Here is a 14,127-nt window from a genome sequence, read left to right as displayed (position 1 = left end):
CTTGGTGGGGAGTCTGCTTCTCCCTCTGCCTGCTGCTCCCCCTGCTCGTGCTCTCTCTCTCTCTGACAAATAAAATCTTTAAAGAAAAATTTTTTTAAAGAATATAGGTCTCCTTAAGGTATAGACTTGCCCAATCACTATGTTGTACATCTTAAACTAATGTAACATTTTATGTCAACTATACTCCAATAAATAGACAGGCAGACAGATTAAAATGAAAAATAAATGGGAGGGCTAATCAGAATAAAAAGATTAATGTAACAACAGCAACAAAAGAATATATGTCTCCTGCTTCTCTGCCTTTAGGCATATTTCTGGTAAGGAAAAACATGTCTAAGAAAAACTAACTTTAACTAAATAAAAGTATTCATTCTGGGTATGGAACAGTGTGTCAGGGCCAGGAGGGACTTTGGGAAGCCCCTAGGCTAACCCTGCTGGACTTACCCCAGGTCTCACAGCCGGAGTCAGGGGGCAGGAGTGGGCCTGGGCTCCAGACTCCTTCCCCAGTGCCCACTGGCCCAGGTCTAACCCCCCCAGCCTCATCATGGCCAGCCACTAAAGCTTGGCTGCCCTGGCGCGAGTAGACCTCCTCCCTTCCTACAGCACTGCACGCAGTTTTATCTGATTTTCCAGGAGCCCAGGAGGTCTGTGGGGCTGGGCACTTGGGAAACCAGGAAGCGATTACAAGTGGGCCAAGACAGAGGCATGGGTGGCAGAAGACGCCAGGTAACGCAAAGGTCAGTGTCAGGTTGACCTTCCCTTCCAGCAGGACTGCGTGCTTCTGCCACAGACAGGGCAGGATGGGGTGGGCTCTGCTCGCCTGCTCTTTTAAATGTCTGCCAGGTGTTTCAGTGTCTCAGGGTCCTATCTGTTGCTGCAGGGCTTCCACGGCCATGTCTACTTGACTTCCCTCGAGCCGTTGCCGCAAACTGGATGTTTTCTCAACCAGGGAGGCAATACGTAGGGGTGAGTGGTCAAGCGCTCAGGCCCTGGGGCCAGGCCCCCCTGGGGGCAAGGCCAGCACCACCATTTCCTACCTGTGTGACCCGGTGTCATAGGTTGAACTCCCTAGAAACAGAGCCTGAGAGTCTGGTGAAAGGGATTTATTGAGAGCACGCTCTGGAGAAGGGAGCAAGGGACAGGATGAGGCAAGAGGGGAGCTGGGCCTGCGTGTGGCCGCTGCAGGAGGCCAGTTTAACCTGGCCCCACGGGCTTGCCTGGAGCACAGCCTGCGCCCCAAAGGTGGCCCCACCTTTCAAGGAGTTGGTTGCTGGGTGCTGCAGAATGTGGGACATAGCATGGCCTTGAGGGCCAGGAAGTCCCCCAGCTGGAGGCGGTTCTCTAGAGAGGGGAGTGAGCTGGAAGCAGCCCACCCTCACTGCATGGGGAGGGGTGCGACAGACCTGAGTGGGGGAACCAGCAGGGCCAGCAGTGTCTGCTGCACTTGCAAAACTTTTTTCATTCTTTGGGGGCTCAGCTCGCTCGTGAAACTTTCCGGAGTGGACATAATAATAACACCTCTGTCCTTGGGTGGGGCTGATGGACTCCTTAGTACCGCAGCTGGAAAGAGCTCAGGGATCGTCCTTGTTTTTATTTGCTAGGATCCCCTGCAAACTGGGGCTTATACACTAAGTCTTTGAATTGGGTCATCCTTCTGAAATGTCACTTTTGTGTGTGTGTGATCTTAGCTCACTTTAAGTGTCCCAGAGACAAAGAGACTCTAGACAAGAGATGAGAAGGACCAAGAAGGAGGAAAGGAAATCCATCTTGGACCTCCCATCCCATCGCTGTTTCCTCCCATGTTGGCCCCTTTGCTGTAGGCGAAGCCTCCTTGTGTGAATGTAGGCCTCTGTATGGTGTACAACCTGAGATCTAGCCATGTGAGTACAAAGTGTCCATGTCACCTTTCACTCCAGGTGTCCCCCTGCAGAATCAAGGGTCTGTGGAAGGGCACAGGATTTTTGGACCCTGCCCTCTGTCATGTTCTGGGTTCTCTATACCATCACAACTCTGTTCCGTCGCTCTCAGCCTCAGGGACCTTCAGGGCTCTCCTCCCCTCCCCCTCGCACTCCTCACACCGCCCCAGAGTCCTTTCTGTGGCAAAGGAGCATGTGCTCAAACCCCTGACAGGGAGAGGGGAGGTGTGGCCAGAAGTAGGAACCACTGCCAAGACAAAATTTCTCTCTCCACTTTACAGATTTTCAGGAAAAGATAGAAGTTATGTAACACTGAACAGCATGATTCTGGAACTTTTGTAAGAGCATGCATGTGTTAAAAACTTTAAGACTTTGGAAATCCAGGGGTGCTTGGGTGGCACAGTTGGGTGAGCATCTGACTCTTGGTTTCGGCTCAGGTCATGATCTCAGGGTTGTGAGATTGAGCCCCATGTCCGGCTCCATGCTTAGCGTGAAGTCTGCCTGAAATTCTCTCTCCCCTGCTCACTCTCTCTTTCTCTCTCTCTGTCTCGTAAATAAAGAAATAATCTTTATTAAAAAAGAGAAAAAAAACCTCCCAAAATCCAAAACCTTTCCCCTCACCCCTGGATCTTCCCGTAAATTGCTTCTCTGGAAAGAAGAATGGGGTATATCGATGCTTTTCATACTGTCAGGAAAACTCACGCCCCAGGAGTACACATATCCCATTTTGAGAAGCCCTTCCCCATCTTTCTACTGCTCTCAAGGCTCCTGCTAAGGACCGCAGGCGAGTTCCATCTCCCTTTGCCCACTCCCTACACGGGATTCCAGGCTCCAGCTGCACTGGCCACCAGTTCTTCTCTCGCAGACACTGCAGCATCGGCATCTTGCTACCTCTTACGGGCTAGAATCTCAGTGGGTGGGAGTCGCTCCCTGCCATGGGTATAACCTGGCTCTGGCCAGGATCTTTCTCCAGGGTCCTCTGATGGTCAGAGGGCCACCAAAGTGAGAACACTGGTTCCGGGGTGCTGTGCAGTCTTGGGGGAAGCCTTTTGCCTCTCTAGGAAGGGGTTCACTAGATCATTGATCCCTTGGGTTCCATCCAGTTCTAACAGTCTGGGAGCGCAGCACCAAATTGTCCATGCAACTTGGTTGTCATGGCAACAGAGACACCAAATGGTCTGCAAGTGGTAGAGCCGGTTATTTATCTATCTGCAGGTGGTCAGGTGGTCAGCCATGAAAATATGGGCTCCTGAGTGCATTCAAGAAATGGTGAACCCAGCGAGTGCCGAGGCCCTAGGCTAGCAGGGTATCAGTGCAGTGGTGATCATGGCTACCAGTTACTGAATAAGGAATGCAGGCCAGACGCTGCACTTGGTACTTCACATAGCATTTGCTCGCTTAGTCATGCATTCAACGCCTATGGTTGATATATATGTCATGCCCTGTCCCCCTGACCTGGGGACCCAGAGCTGAATCAAGTTACCCTCAGTCCAGTGGAGAAGACAGGCAAGCAAGTGGCTATGATAGAGGAGGGCACAGAGTGCTGTGGGCCCACAGAGGAGCAAATGACCACCTGAGAGGACACAGATGGTTTCTCAGAGTAGGGGTGCCCGAGCTAAAGCATGAAGGGTGAGTGGCAGCTCTCCAGGCAGAGGAGTGGGGTGAAAGAGAAGGGCATTCGAGATGCATGAGCTTGCAGAAAGCAAGAGGGGAGCGGCGGGGGAATGAGCCGTGAAGGAGTGCGTGAATGGCAGACCTGTTTTAGAGAACCACAGGTAGCTCATTCTCATGCCCTGCGAGACTGGCGAGGACTGAGCAGGAGTCCCCTGGTACAGCATCTCGAATGTCCTACTCAGGGACTCAGTTGACCTGGAAAGCTCAGGGAGCTGTGGAAAGGTTTTACAGAACCACATCGGAATCTTGGAATGAGTCCTTCATCTGCTGTGGAGACCAGGGTGGATGGAGCGGGAGTAAGGGTGGGGATCCAGCCAGGAGGCAGTCGTAGTTCATAGAGGAGGGAATGATGGTGGCTGCCCCCAGCATGGTGAGGCTGCAGGGATGGGGGTGATTTGGCACTGGTGGGCAGGCAGAACCAGCAGGTGGCTCCTGGTTAGGGCTTGGGTGGAGGCAAATGAACCTGAGTGGGTGGGAGGTTGGCGACACCGTTCTCAGAGATGAACAACACAGGAGATGGAAAAGGCTCATTGGCAAAGATGAGATGTTCAGCTTGGGCTATGCTGAGCTTGAGGTACGTGGGAGAATCCAAGAGGAGGGGTCCAGTGGGCAGCCGGAGAAAAGTTGGGGGTGGGGAGAGAGATCGGGTCTCTAGCGCACAGAGAGCAGTTGTGTCTGGGGTCTGGAATGAGGCTGCCCCAGGAGAGTGATGAGGACACAGAGCTAAGGGCAGAACTGTGTAGAACACCAGCATTTAGGGATGGGCAAAAAGATGACGAGCTGACTCACAGTCTGAGCAGGAGGGACCAGGAGGTAGGAAAGAGCCAGGAGGAAGCATCATGAAAGCCAATGGGTGGGTTTCATTAGCATGAATCCTGCAGCCCCCAGCAAGGTAGGTTGGATTATCCCTCTTTCAAAGATGAGAAAATTGAGGCTCCAGGGGATTCAGATTCAGGGTCACACAGCTGGTCAGTGGTAGAGCCTGGATTTGAACTAAGGTCTCCCTAACTCTAAAACCCAATAAACTATTTCTACTCTACCATGTTTAGCAACACAGAGTTTGGCACAAAGTAGGTGCTCAATAACTGTTTGCTGGCTGGCCGGCTGAATACTATTAGCAGCAAAGAAGGCTAAAAGATTTCAACAAACAGGCAGAAAAACCCTGGAGTGTGCCTGAGAGCATTGTCCACAGAACGGAAGCAGCTTAGAACTTTTTATAGCGTTGCAGACATGGTGATGACAAAGGCTTGCCTTCCTTCAACTGCTCTGTTAACGATCTTTTAAAGTCCTTTCAGAGCAAGGTTTTTTTTCCCCCTCTTCTTTCCATTCTTGCTTGCAAACGAAGGATGATTTTAGAATCCAAGCCTTTTTTATTTTGCTAAAGTACATGATGAGTAAAATGGCCTCCCAGTCAGCACTTTCCAATTTTGAAAGATGCTAAAAACTGATCTTTAAAGGCATGTTTCTCTTCTTTATGCATCAAAGGGCCTTGAGGCCTGCTGGAGAGGACGGAGGGAACGGCAGGAAGGTGGCACCACCTGCAAGCCTGAGTCTCAGGGTGGAGGGCAGGAAGTGACTGGGGTAGGGAGCAGCCCCGTGGGCCAGGGCACCGCTGGTCTCCTGCAGGCTGCTGGCACACCCTTCTGTAGCCTCTTCTCTATGGGGCAGGGCCCCTGCCTGGATCCCTGTCCCCCAGAGAGCAACCAAGGGCCCCTTACCTGACCCAGGAGGGCACCTCAGGCAAACGCCCAGTAAATGTTTGTTGAATGAATAAATGAGTCACAGGAGCTGTTGTGCAAGGCACGCATTGAGATAATAAGTGCAGTCCTATTTATAGAGTTTTCAAATATAAGTTTTTCTTGGAGTTAAAAATGGGTTGGGAGGAGGTTATAAAATCCTAATACTAGCTCGTACTTACTGGGCATTCGCTATGTGCCAGGAACTGTGTAAAGCAGTTTATGCGAATTGTCTCATTTAGTCCTCCCGGAAAGTAAGTACTGCCATTTTCCCCATTTGACAGTGAGGAAATTGAGGCTAACCTGGATAAAGGAACAGCCTGAGGCGCCCTGAGGCTTGTGGGTGGAGTTGAGATTTGAACAAAGCTCAGAACTCAAAGAGCCTCTGAAACTTCTTAATTGGGAAGCTTTGTGGGTTCCAGGAAGGTATAGAAAAGTCTAGAATACTGGGGGGAGGGTGGGGATGCTGCAGTCTTATTTCTGCCATCAACTCCCCTGGGGACCTTGGAAGCTCCTTTGTCTCCTCTGGCCTCAGTTTCCCTGTGTGTCAAGTGAGGAAGCAGATTAGACACTGTCTCAGTACTCTGTAGGGTTGGCCTGAGCTTGTTGAAGGATCAGGGATGATACTGGGACCGCTGAGAGCCGCCAGCTTTATAAAGCCACCAGCATGTGCAGATTTGCCCCAGGGCATGCCCCTGAGACCAGGGAGGGCAGCAAGAGCTAAAGGGAAACTAGCCCTAGAGAGGGCCAGAACATCCAGGCTGGGCTGGGGTGAGAGGGCAGAGCTCTTGGCTGGGGAGCTGGGGGTGCACGGATGTTCTCTGCCGGTGGCCTCAAGCCCTCGAGTGTGCCTGTCATCCCCTCTCCTTCACATACGTGTCCTTCTGTCCACAGGGCAATGACGTGAGGATCATCCTTGGCCAGTTTGACCAGAATATGGCAGCAAAAGTGTTCTGCTGTGTAAGTAAAACTTTGGTCGTGTCACTGCGTCTTTGGGGAGTCAGACTCGTTCTCACTGCCTGGTCTGAGCGGGCTATAGGACTGGAGTCCGGGTTGTTGGAAGCAGAAGTGTTACGGTCACTGCTCTTTCCTCTTCGCAGGGAGCTAAGCCCGGGGTTCAGAACAGTGCAGTCATGAGAGGAACTAGGGGCCTCAGCTGACCAAAGCTCCCCTCCAGCTCCCTGTCTAAGCACTGTCGGCTAATGCTCTGCCTGTCTCCTCAGCCATGCTTGATGGAGGCTGCCGAATGCCCGGGAGAGCGGAAGGGGCAAGGCTGAGTGCCCCACACCCCCTCCTGGCCCTGGGGCAGGGCTCAGAGTCTCAACTTTAGAATGATCTCTCAACTGTTCGGTATCTACCTCTGAATTCTTCACAGTTGTCTGGTGTGTGATAGGCGACAAAGTACCTTTTGTATGTTCTCTCCTTTCATCTTTTCAATAAACTGTGTGAAACAACTATCGTTATCCCACTCTACAGATAAGGAAATAGAGGCCCAGCTCATGGCTGAGCCAAGGCTCCATGCCCTTCACCTGATTCCCAACCTGATCACCCTTCTTCCATATGTTCTCCCTAAGAACTTGTAAGAGTTCTAACACAGGAACCAAGTCTTCCCATTTGGATGCCCTGGCTCCCTCTCCCCCCACCCCAGGTCAGGAGAAAGGTCAACGGAATGAGAGCCCAGTCTCAGGAGTCACTGTCTCCCCAGTAAGCGCTTCCACTTAGAGCGAGCTTATTCTAGGTGTTGTCTCTGGTGATGGGCCATAGGCCTCTGTTCTCTTTGATCTTTTGTCCATGACTTGGATGAGATTATAAAAAGCAGACCTGTAGGAATTTGGGAAGTTGCGAAGTATGTTGGAAACAGATCCAAGGTGCAAAGAACTCTAACAGGCTGGAATGTTTGATTCAGTCTAAGAAGGTTAAATCTCGTAGTCCTAATAGAGGGCTACATTAGAACAAATCAAGCTGCCCGTGTCCAGGGTGCTATAGGCATAGCTGAGGAGGACTGTGCATTTAGAACAGAAGAGGCTTTGGGGTCTTGGTTGACTTCAGGGTTGCCATGGGTCACTAAGGTCAGCATCACTCCCAGGAGCCAAGGGGACCTCAGGCTGTGTGTCCACACCCAGGGACGGTGGTCCCTCTGCTGTCTGCTAGAGAGACACTGCCTGGGGGATTCTTCTCAGCTCCTGCTACCCATTTCTAGAGAGAAAAAGCACACCAGGGGTAAGGACAGAACAGTGACCAGAAGCCACAGTCACCTGGGGCAATTTCGTCCTGAAGGCTCAAGAACAAATCCAGAACTGCCTGATCGTCTCTCGATTTACTGGGGAGGAAGGAAAAACCCCAAGGCTGACGTTTCTGGAGACCCTGGACAGAGCTGGGAGCTCAGGGGCCAATCTGCGGCTTAGTTGCTGAATTTGGGCTTGTTGTGGACATGTCTGGAGCCTCTGTTTTCTCATCTATAAAGTGGGGAGGATAATAACCCCTGTCTCATAGGATTGTTGTGGAGATTCAATGAGCAGAAACACCGCACGGTGCCTAATGGATAATGAGCCTTCGGTAAATGTCCCCGGTCTTTTTTTGTTTGTTTATGTAAAGTCTCAGGTGTGTGAGAATGGAATGGACCACTGCCATTTATCATAGACTGGATTTTAACCGCCCTCCCTCCCCACTCTTCACTATATCCCCAAGGCCTTGCAAGCAGCTGGCACATGGTGGGTCATAACTCCAGGAGAAATATATTAATAAAAATGATCCATGAAGACACCACACTGGTCGCCGGCCATCTCCCTTTTCCAAGAACTGGAGACAGACCTCATGCTCTGCTCTGAGCCAAACCCAAGTGAAGGCGTGGCTGTGATTTCACTCTGTGCCATGCACTGGGATTATTTTCCGAGTGGCATTTCCAGCCATGGTTTCACCTTCGGAACAGACGGTGTGGCTGTCTTCCTCTCGTCCCAAAGCCCCAGGCTGCCTGCCTTCCACATGGCATGGGACACCATCCACCTTCTCAGCCTACTTTCCTCTTATTGGACGGTGGACATTTTGCAATGGGCTTCCTCTTAGAGTCTGTGGTGGCTTTGGTTATTGAGGAATTCCTTGCAGGTGTTTTTGTTGGATGTTTATTCCAAGTGTCAGACCCTCGGAAGCAAACTGCCCTCCAGGGCCTGGCGTTTTACCTGGTTAGGGAGGAATTCTTGTGGCAGGTCTGGGAGATCCTGAGAGTCTGCTCCATGTCTTCCTACTGGATCAAGACTGGTGTGTGGCAGAGGGAGGGGCTGCTCAGAGCAGAGAACCCTGTGAAAGAGCCTTCCTGCCCGTGCATCGGGGTCAGAGGGCAGATCAGGTGGAAAGAGCCATATCTGTGCCACCCAAATGTCGCAGTGCAAACTTTGCAGCATGTTGCTGTGTTCTTGAGATGGGAACCGCCACCCAATGGAAGCGCAGACTCCAGCAAATGCAAGGGCTATTTATAGCCCTGTGGCAAAATGTTCATTTGGGCTTCAGCACAGAATGAGCATGTCTCCGTCTCTTTTGTCTTTTCCTTCCCCCCCTCGGTGGTCTATTCTAAACTCTCAAGCACTCTGGCCTGGGTTCTGGCTTTAGCTCCCCCAGCTGTGTGACCTCAGACAGGTCACCTTACGCCTCTGGTCTCCAGCTGCCTCACCTCTCAAATGGAAGCAGCAGTCCTTGCCCCATCAGCCTCATGGGCTTAAATAAGGCCACAGAAGGAGACCATCATCCCAACTGTGAACTGCCTTCCTGATGTGAGGGTTTATTACCATCATTGATGTGACTGTAATAGGAAAAGGGAAATGTCCTTCTTGCATGAGGCGGGGGGGAGCAAGGAGGTGAAAGGAAACATAATAAAAAGAGGAAACCAGATTTTTAAAAATAATTCACGTCATGGTTACCTGTCAGTGGCAAATAAGAACCAAAGCAGACTCTAAAACTGAAGAAGGCGAGCTCAGGTCTGCCCATCGCCACGTGGCAGGCCCACAGGTGGCCAGAGGTCCTGAGATCACATTCCTACAAGAGGCAGGGAAAATGAAAACTAAGGTGATCAAGGAAACTGGAAACTTGTTCAGTCACTCCGCAACCACTTCTCGGGTGCCCCGTGCACACCAGGCACTGTGCTGAGCACGGGGGCTCCACACAAGAGTGGACCCCACCCTACAAAGACTCCCTCTCCGGCAAAGAAGACAGAGAGCATTCTGGCAGCTCCTCCCAGCTCACATGTATAACAACCTCAGCCCATTTGAATATGAGAATAGCAGAATGGAGGACCACAGCCTCCCCCTCAGGTGCTTTAGACAGTGGAGGGTATATTTAAACCGGTTCACCTACCTTGCAGGGAAGCCTCTTAGACCCTCACTCAAGGCCTATTTACTTTTGCTCTGCACATATGTTTAACCACCCAGGCACCCTGCTTTTCCAGCTATAGCAGTTTAAAAGCAGCAAATTCAGAGAAGACAGGGACTCAATGGCAATGAAAAGTGACACCCTAGACCCAGCAGCATTCCTGTGCACAGCCCATAACAGTGACTGGTGTTCGGAATAAAACCGTGTGTGGTGGAAAGGAGAAGAGAACCAGAAGGAGCTGCTAAAACGTGCCTGCATGTAGTGGTGGCCAGGCATGGTCCACGTGTCCTCTCATTTCATTCTTACACCAATCCAGTGAGAGAGGCTTTGCTTTCCACAGGCTGTAGCTGGGAAAAGTGAGACCCGAGGAGCTGGGCGCCAGAGCCACCCAGCTGCTATGTGGCAGCGAATCTGGGGCTGCTGGACTGGAATCTCCTTTCTTGTGTGTTTCAGAAGGTCAGCAGGAAAATGTTTATCTTCATCAAAACTGAATAACATTCTAGAGGCGCCTGGGTGGTGCAGTCGTTAAGCGTCTGCCTTCGGCTCAGGGCGTGATCCTGGCACTCTGGGATCGAGCCCCACATCAGGCTCCTCTGCTGGGAGCCTGCTTCTTCCTCTCCCACTCCCCCTGCTTGTGTTCCCTCTCTCACTGGCTGTCTCTCTCCCTGTCAAATAAATAAATAAAATCTTTAAAAAAAACTGAATAACATTCTAAACAAAATCTGTTTTTGTTTAGAAAAAAGCAGACTAAGCTTCTGTTTTCTGGAAAATTCACTCACAAGGAACAGCTCCTAATGAGACAAGGACAGGTCAAAGAGCTGTCAGGGCAGACCCCTAGGAGGCAGCTTGCCCTGTGCTGCTCTAAGTCATCACTAGGTCTTTGTCCTCGGAGAGCGATGCAGATCTGCCTCTGGGTCTGATTAGAATGCCTCTTGCCCCTATTCTGTACCTATTGACTCCTATTTAACATACCTTCCTAATAAGTGGGGCTCTCTTCTGGCCTCAACCTTTTAGGATTGAGAAAGCTTCCAAAATTTTTTGTTTAATTTTTTTGCTGAAAAAAGAGGGGAACTTCCAAAAATGGACGTTGAATCTTGTCCCCTTGACTTAGCTGTATTTGTTTGGGCAAATGCCTCCATCTCTGAGCCTCAATTTTGTCATTTATAAGATGAAAATAATAACACATACCTCATAGGATTGTTGTGAGAATAAAATACAATAATGTGTATACCTGGCCAAGCACGTAATAGGGGCTCAAGATATGTGAGTTCCTCCCTTTCCATAAAGGATGAGAGTTATAAAATCTCACAGGTTCTACCGTTCATACAGTGACCTGGGATCATTGGGATGAGCTTTTGTTCAAAAATCTAGCCCCCAGACAGATCTCGGATTATCTTTTCTTCGAAAGAGAGTTTCTTTGGACTAAACCGCATTTATTAGGGGAAAAATCAGGAGATTGCCTGCCTTTGTTAAACTGGGATTTTATCCTATAATTGAGATATGAGGGCTGCCTATGTTTTCTACACAATTGTGATAGGGGCAACATTATAATGTAGCTGCTGAAAAAATGACTATGATCTGAGGCTGCCTATGAGAAGTGTATTATCTAGAATTGGGGAGGGGAAAGTCACATATCATCAGAGGAGTCTAGGGAAAAGGCAGTGTGATAACTGCCTTGAAGTAGTTGAAGGGCTCTTTCATTAAATCATTTCAGTTTAATCTACAGAGGCTTCACTCAATGAGCAGAGGCCGTGGAGATGGTATCTGAGCTTAAGTTAAGGAACAAACATTTTAACTCACATTTATCCCAGTGAGATGCTCCACACTGCAGGATGGGCTTTCTTAGGTGTTAAGAGAATTCTAGAAGAGTCACCTCCCCAGATGTAGGAATGGGGGGGAGCTCTCCCCCAACTCTCAGACTTGAGAGTCACTTTTCTCTAATGTACAGATGCTATTAGGGTCTCTGGCCCACCTGCTGTGGGCAGAGCGTGGCTTAGCAGCCCAGAGCCTAAGTAGAAGGCAGCCAGAAGCTTCCTGGAGTCCAAAGCAATCCTGCAGGCTCCCTTACCACATCCTCTGGCCTCTGTGCTGTCTCTGTTGTAGGCCAAGGAGCCCAAAGGGGTGTGGCATGAATTCTTTCCCAAGGTGTTCATGGCTCTCCAGGAATGAACTGCAGGATGTTTAAGATTCCTGTTTTAAAATGCTCACAGTTCATCACAGTACATAGAGAGCATCTGTTGCAATGATCATGTGATTTTTATCTTTAATTCCACTAATGTGATATATTTATTCATTTGTGTATGTTAAACCATCCTTGCATCCCAGGGATAAATGCCGTTTGGTCATAGTGTATAATCTTTCTAATGTATTCTTGAATTCAGTTTGCCAATATGTTGTTGAGAATTTTTGCCACTATATTCATCAGCGATATCATTCTGTAGTTTTTTTATAGTGTCCTTATCTGGTTTTGGTCAGGTCCTCATGTTTCAATTTTTATTCAGTGTTTATTATTTTATTATATATGTTTCCAATAAACTACCGTGGGTCTCTTGAGAGATAACGAGGAGAGATAACAAAGCAAATAATAGAAAAATTAATAAACCCTTGGTAAGAGGAGGCCTGAGCCCCTTCCACTTGTCTCACAGGGCACAAAGCCTTGAACAAATGTTTGACTCTTGGTAGCTTCATGGTCAACCCATCTGTTGCAGGCATATGAGGAGAACATGTATGGTAGCAAATACCAGTGGATCATCCCGGGCTGGTATGAGCCTTCCTGGTGGGAGCAGGTGCACACAGAAGCCAACTCATCCCGTTGTCTCCGGAAGAATCTGCTTGCTGCCATGGAGGGCTACATCGGCGTGGACTTCGAGCCCTTGAGCTCCAAGCAGATCAAGACCATCTCAGGAAAGGTCAGTGTCATGGTCTGTCCACTTCAGCCCTTAGGACCATCTCTTTTGATCATCTTGGCTAATGATGTTGGCACAAAATGCCCAGATCTTGTTCTGGCCTTTGCTGTGTGACTTTGAGTGAATCACTTGACCTCTCTGAGCCTGTTAAATGGGGATAGCCAGACCTCCACTGCATGCCCCTCTAAGAAACTTGGGAATCAGATGATGTAAGGGTGTTTTGTAAGCCCAAAACAGTGTCCATGTAAGTGATGGAGTCATGATTTTGACAGCACCAGACATAGGGCCCGATGTTTCAGACTCGGCAAGGCTTTCACTCTATGTACCTCTGACCTGGAATGTCATTTCTCAGGCTCACTGATGCTCCTGTCAGCCTAGAGGAGAGGACAGATCCCTCAAGTAGACTTTGGGAAACATGTGCTGTAGACCAGCCAGACTAGCTTGAACCCCAGTTTTGCCATTTACCAGCTGTGTGACCTTGAGCTTGAGTTATCTGAGCACTGAATCTTCATCTGTATAATAGATCTCATCCTCTGGTGGCAGATTGTGCAGTGTGGCTGGCATGGTGCCCAGCCCCTCAGTGCTGTCATTACTGGGAGCAGGACCTTCGACAGGGGCTCCACATGTTCCCATGGGCGTTACTAACACCCCCCGCCCCTTATCCCGTAGAGCTGTGAGAGGGCCAGGTAATGTAGCATAGGTAAAAGTATTTCAAAAGTACACCGTTACCTATCAGTGTAAGTGTTACCAAGAATTGGGATGGCGGCCCTGGTGAACAAAGACCGTTCTGTCTCTTAGATCTAACCACCAGCCAGAATCGAGGACAGCAGTGCACACAATTCTCTTCTGTCTTCTCTGAGCTCAGATGGTTCCTTTCTCCACCAGTTCCACTGAAGGAATTAAACTTCATGGCAAAGCTATATAAAATTTTTGTAGATAATTTTTTATCCATTATTTAATCTCAATCAGAGCCAGCTCTATAAGAATGATTTATTGATTTCTCAAAAAAAATGGCAAATCATGAGGACACATTTTGTAAACAAGTCTTTAGATCGTGCTGGCACCTGAGGGATGCTGGAAAAACACTCTGGCTAGAAAATGTTGGAAGAAATATTTTCATGCAAAAATCAATGTGCGTATAGAAAGTTTTCTGAGATGCTGAATAATGTGCAGAAAGAACTCATTTTATTTCAGTAAGTGTTATTTTTAAAGGCATCAAAGTTTGTTGTTTATTAGCAGAAACTTGAGTCCAGGGACACCTAGACTTTAATCTCAAAATAATGTAAAATTTGAGGAAAATACAAAAATTAAGAAAAAAAAATTCCATGCCAGCAGACAGCATAACTAAACTGAGAACTTTAGGAGACCAAAGACAGAAGTGATTACACACAAGATCTGTGAAGCCGAGGGGCATAAAGGTCATAACACGCCATGAGAAGGGCCTTGAATGTCATTCTAAGGAGCGTGGATGTTACTGGGTGGGTGAGTCCTGCACAGATGTGAGCAGTACACAGAAATGCATTTTGGAAAAATCAA

The 14,127-nt window shown here is 49.1% G+C and overlaps 1 protein-coding gene across 1 annotated transcript in view; it reads left to right on the top strand.

Moving 5' to 3' along the window:
- GABBR2 (gamma-aminobutyric acid type B receptor subunit 2) overlaps positions 1-14,127 on the top strand; it is a 336,894-nt gene that overhangs the window by 174,823 nt on the left and 147,944 nt on the right. The window contains exons 5-6 of the mRNA XM_048223257.2: positions 6,221-6,286; positions 12,394-12,594. Coding sequence (XP_048079214.1) covers positions 6,221-6,286; positions 12,394-12,594 — 267 coding nt within the window. The remainder of the gene's footprint in view (positions 1-6,220; positions 6,287-12,393; positions 12,595-14,127) is intronic.

Source organism: Ursus arctos, unplaced genomic scaffold, assembly GCF_023065955.2.
Source record: "Ursus arctos isolate Adak ecotype North America unplaced genomic scaffold, UrsArc2.0 scaffold_18, whole genome shotgun sequence".
NCBI lineage: Eukaryota > Metazoa > Chordata > Mammalia > Carnivora > Ursidae > Ursus > Ursus arctos.
This window is presented reverse-complemented; position numbering and strand designations above follow the sequence as displayed.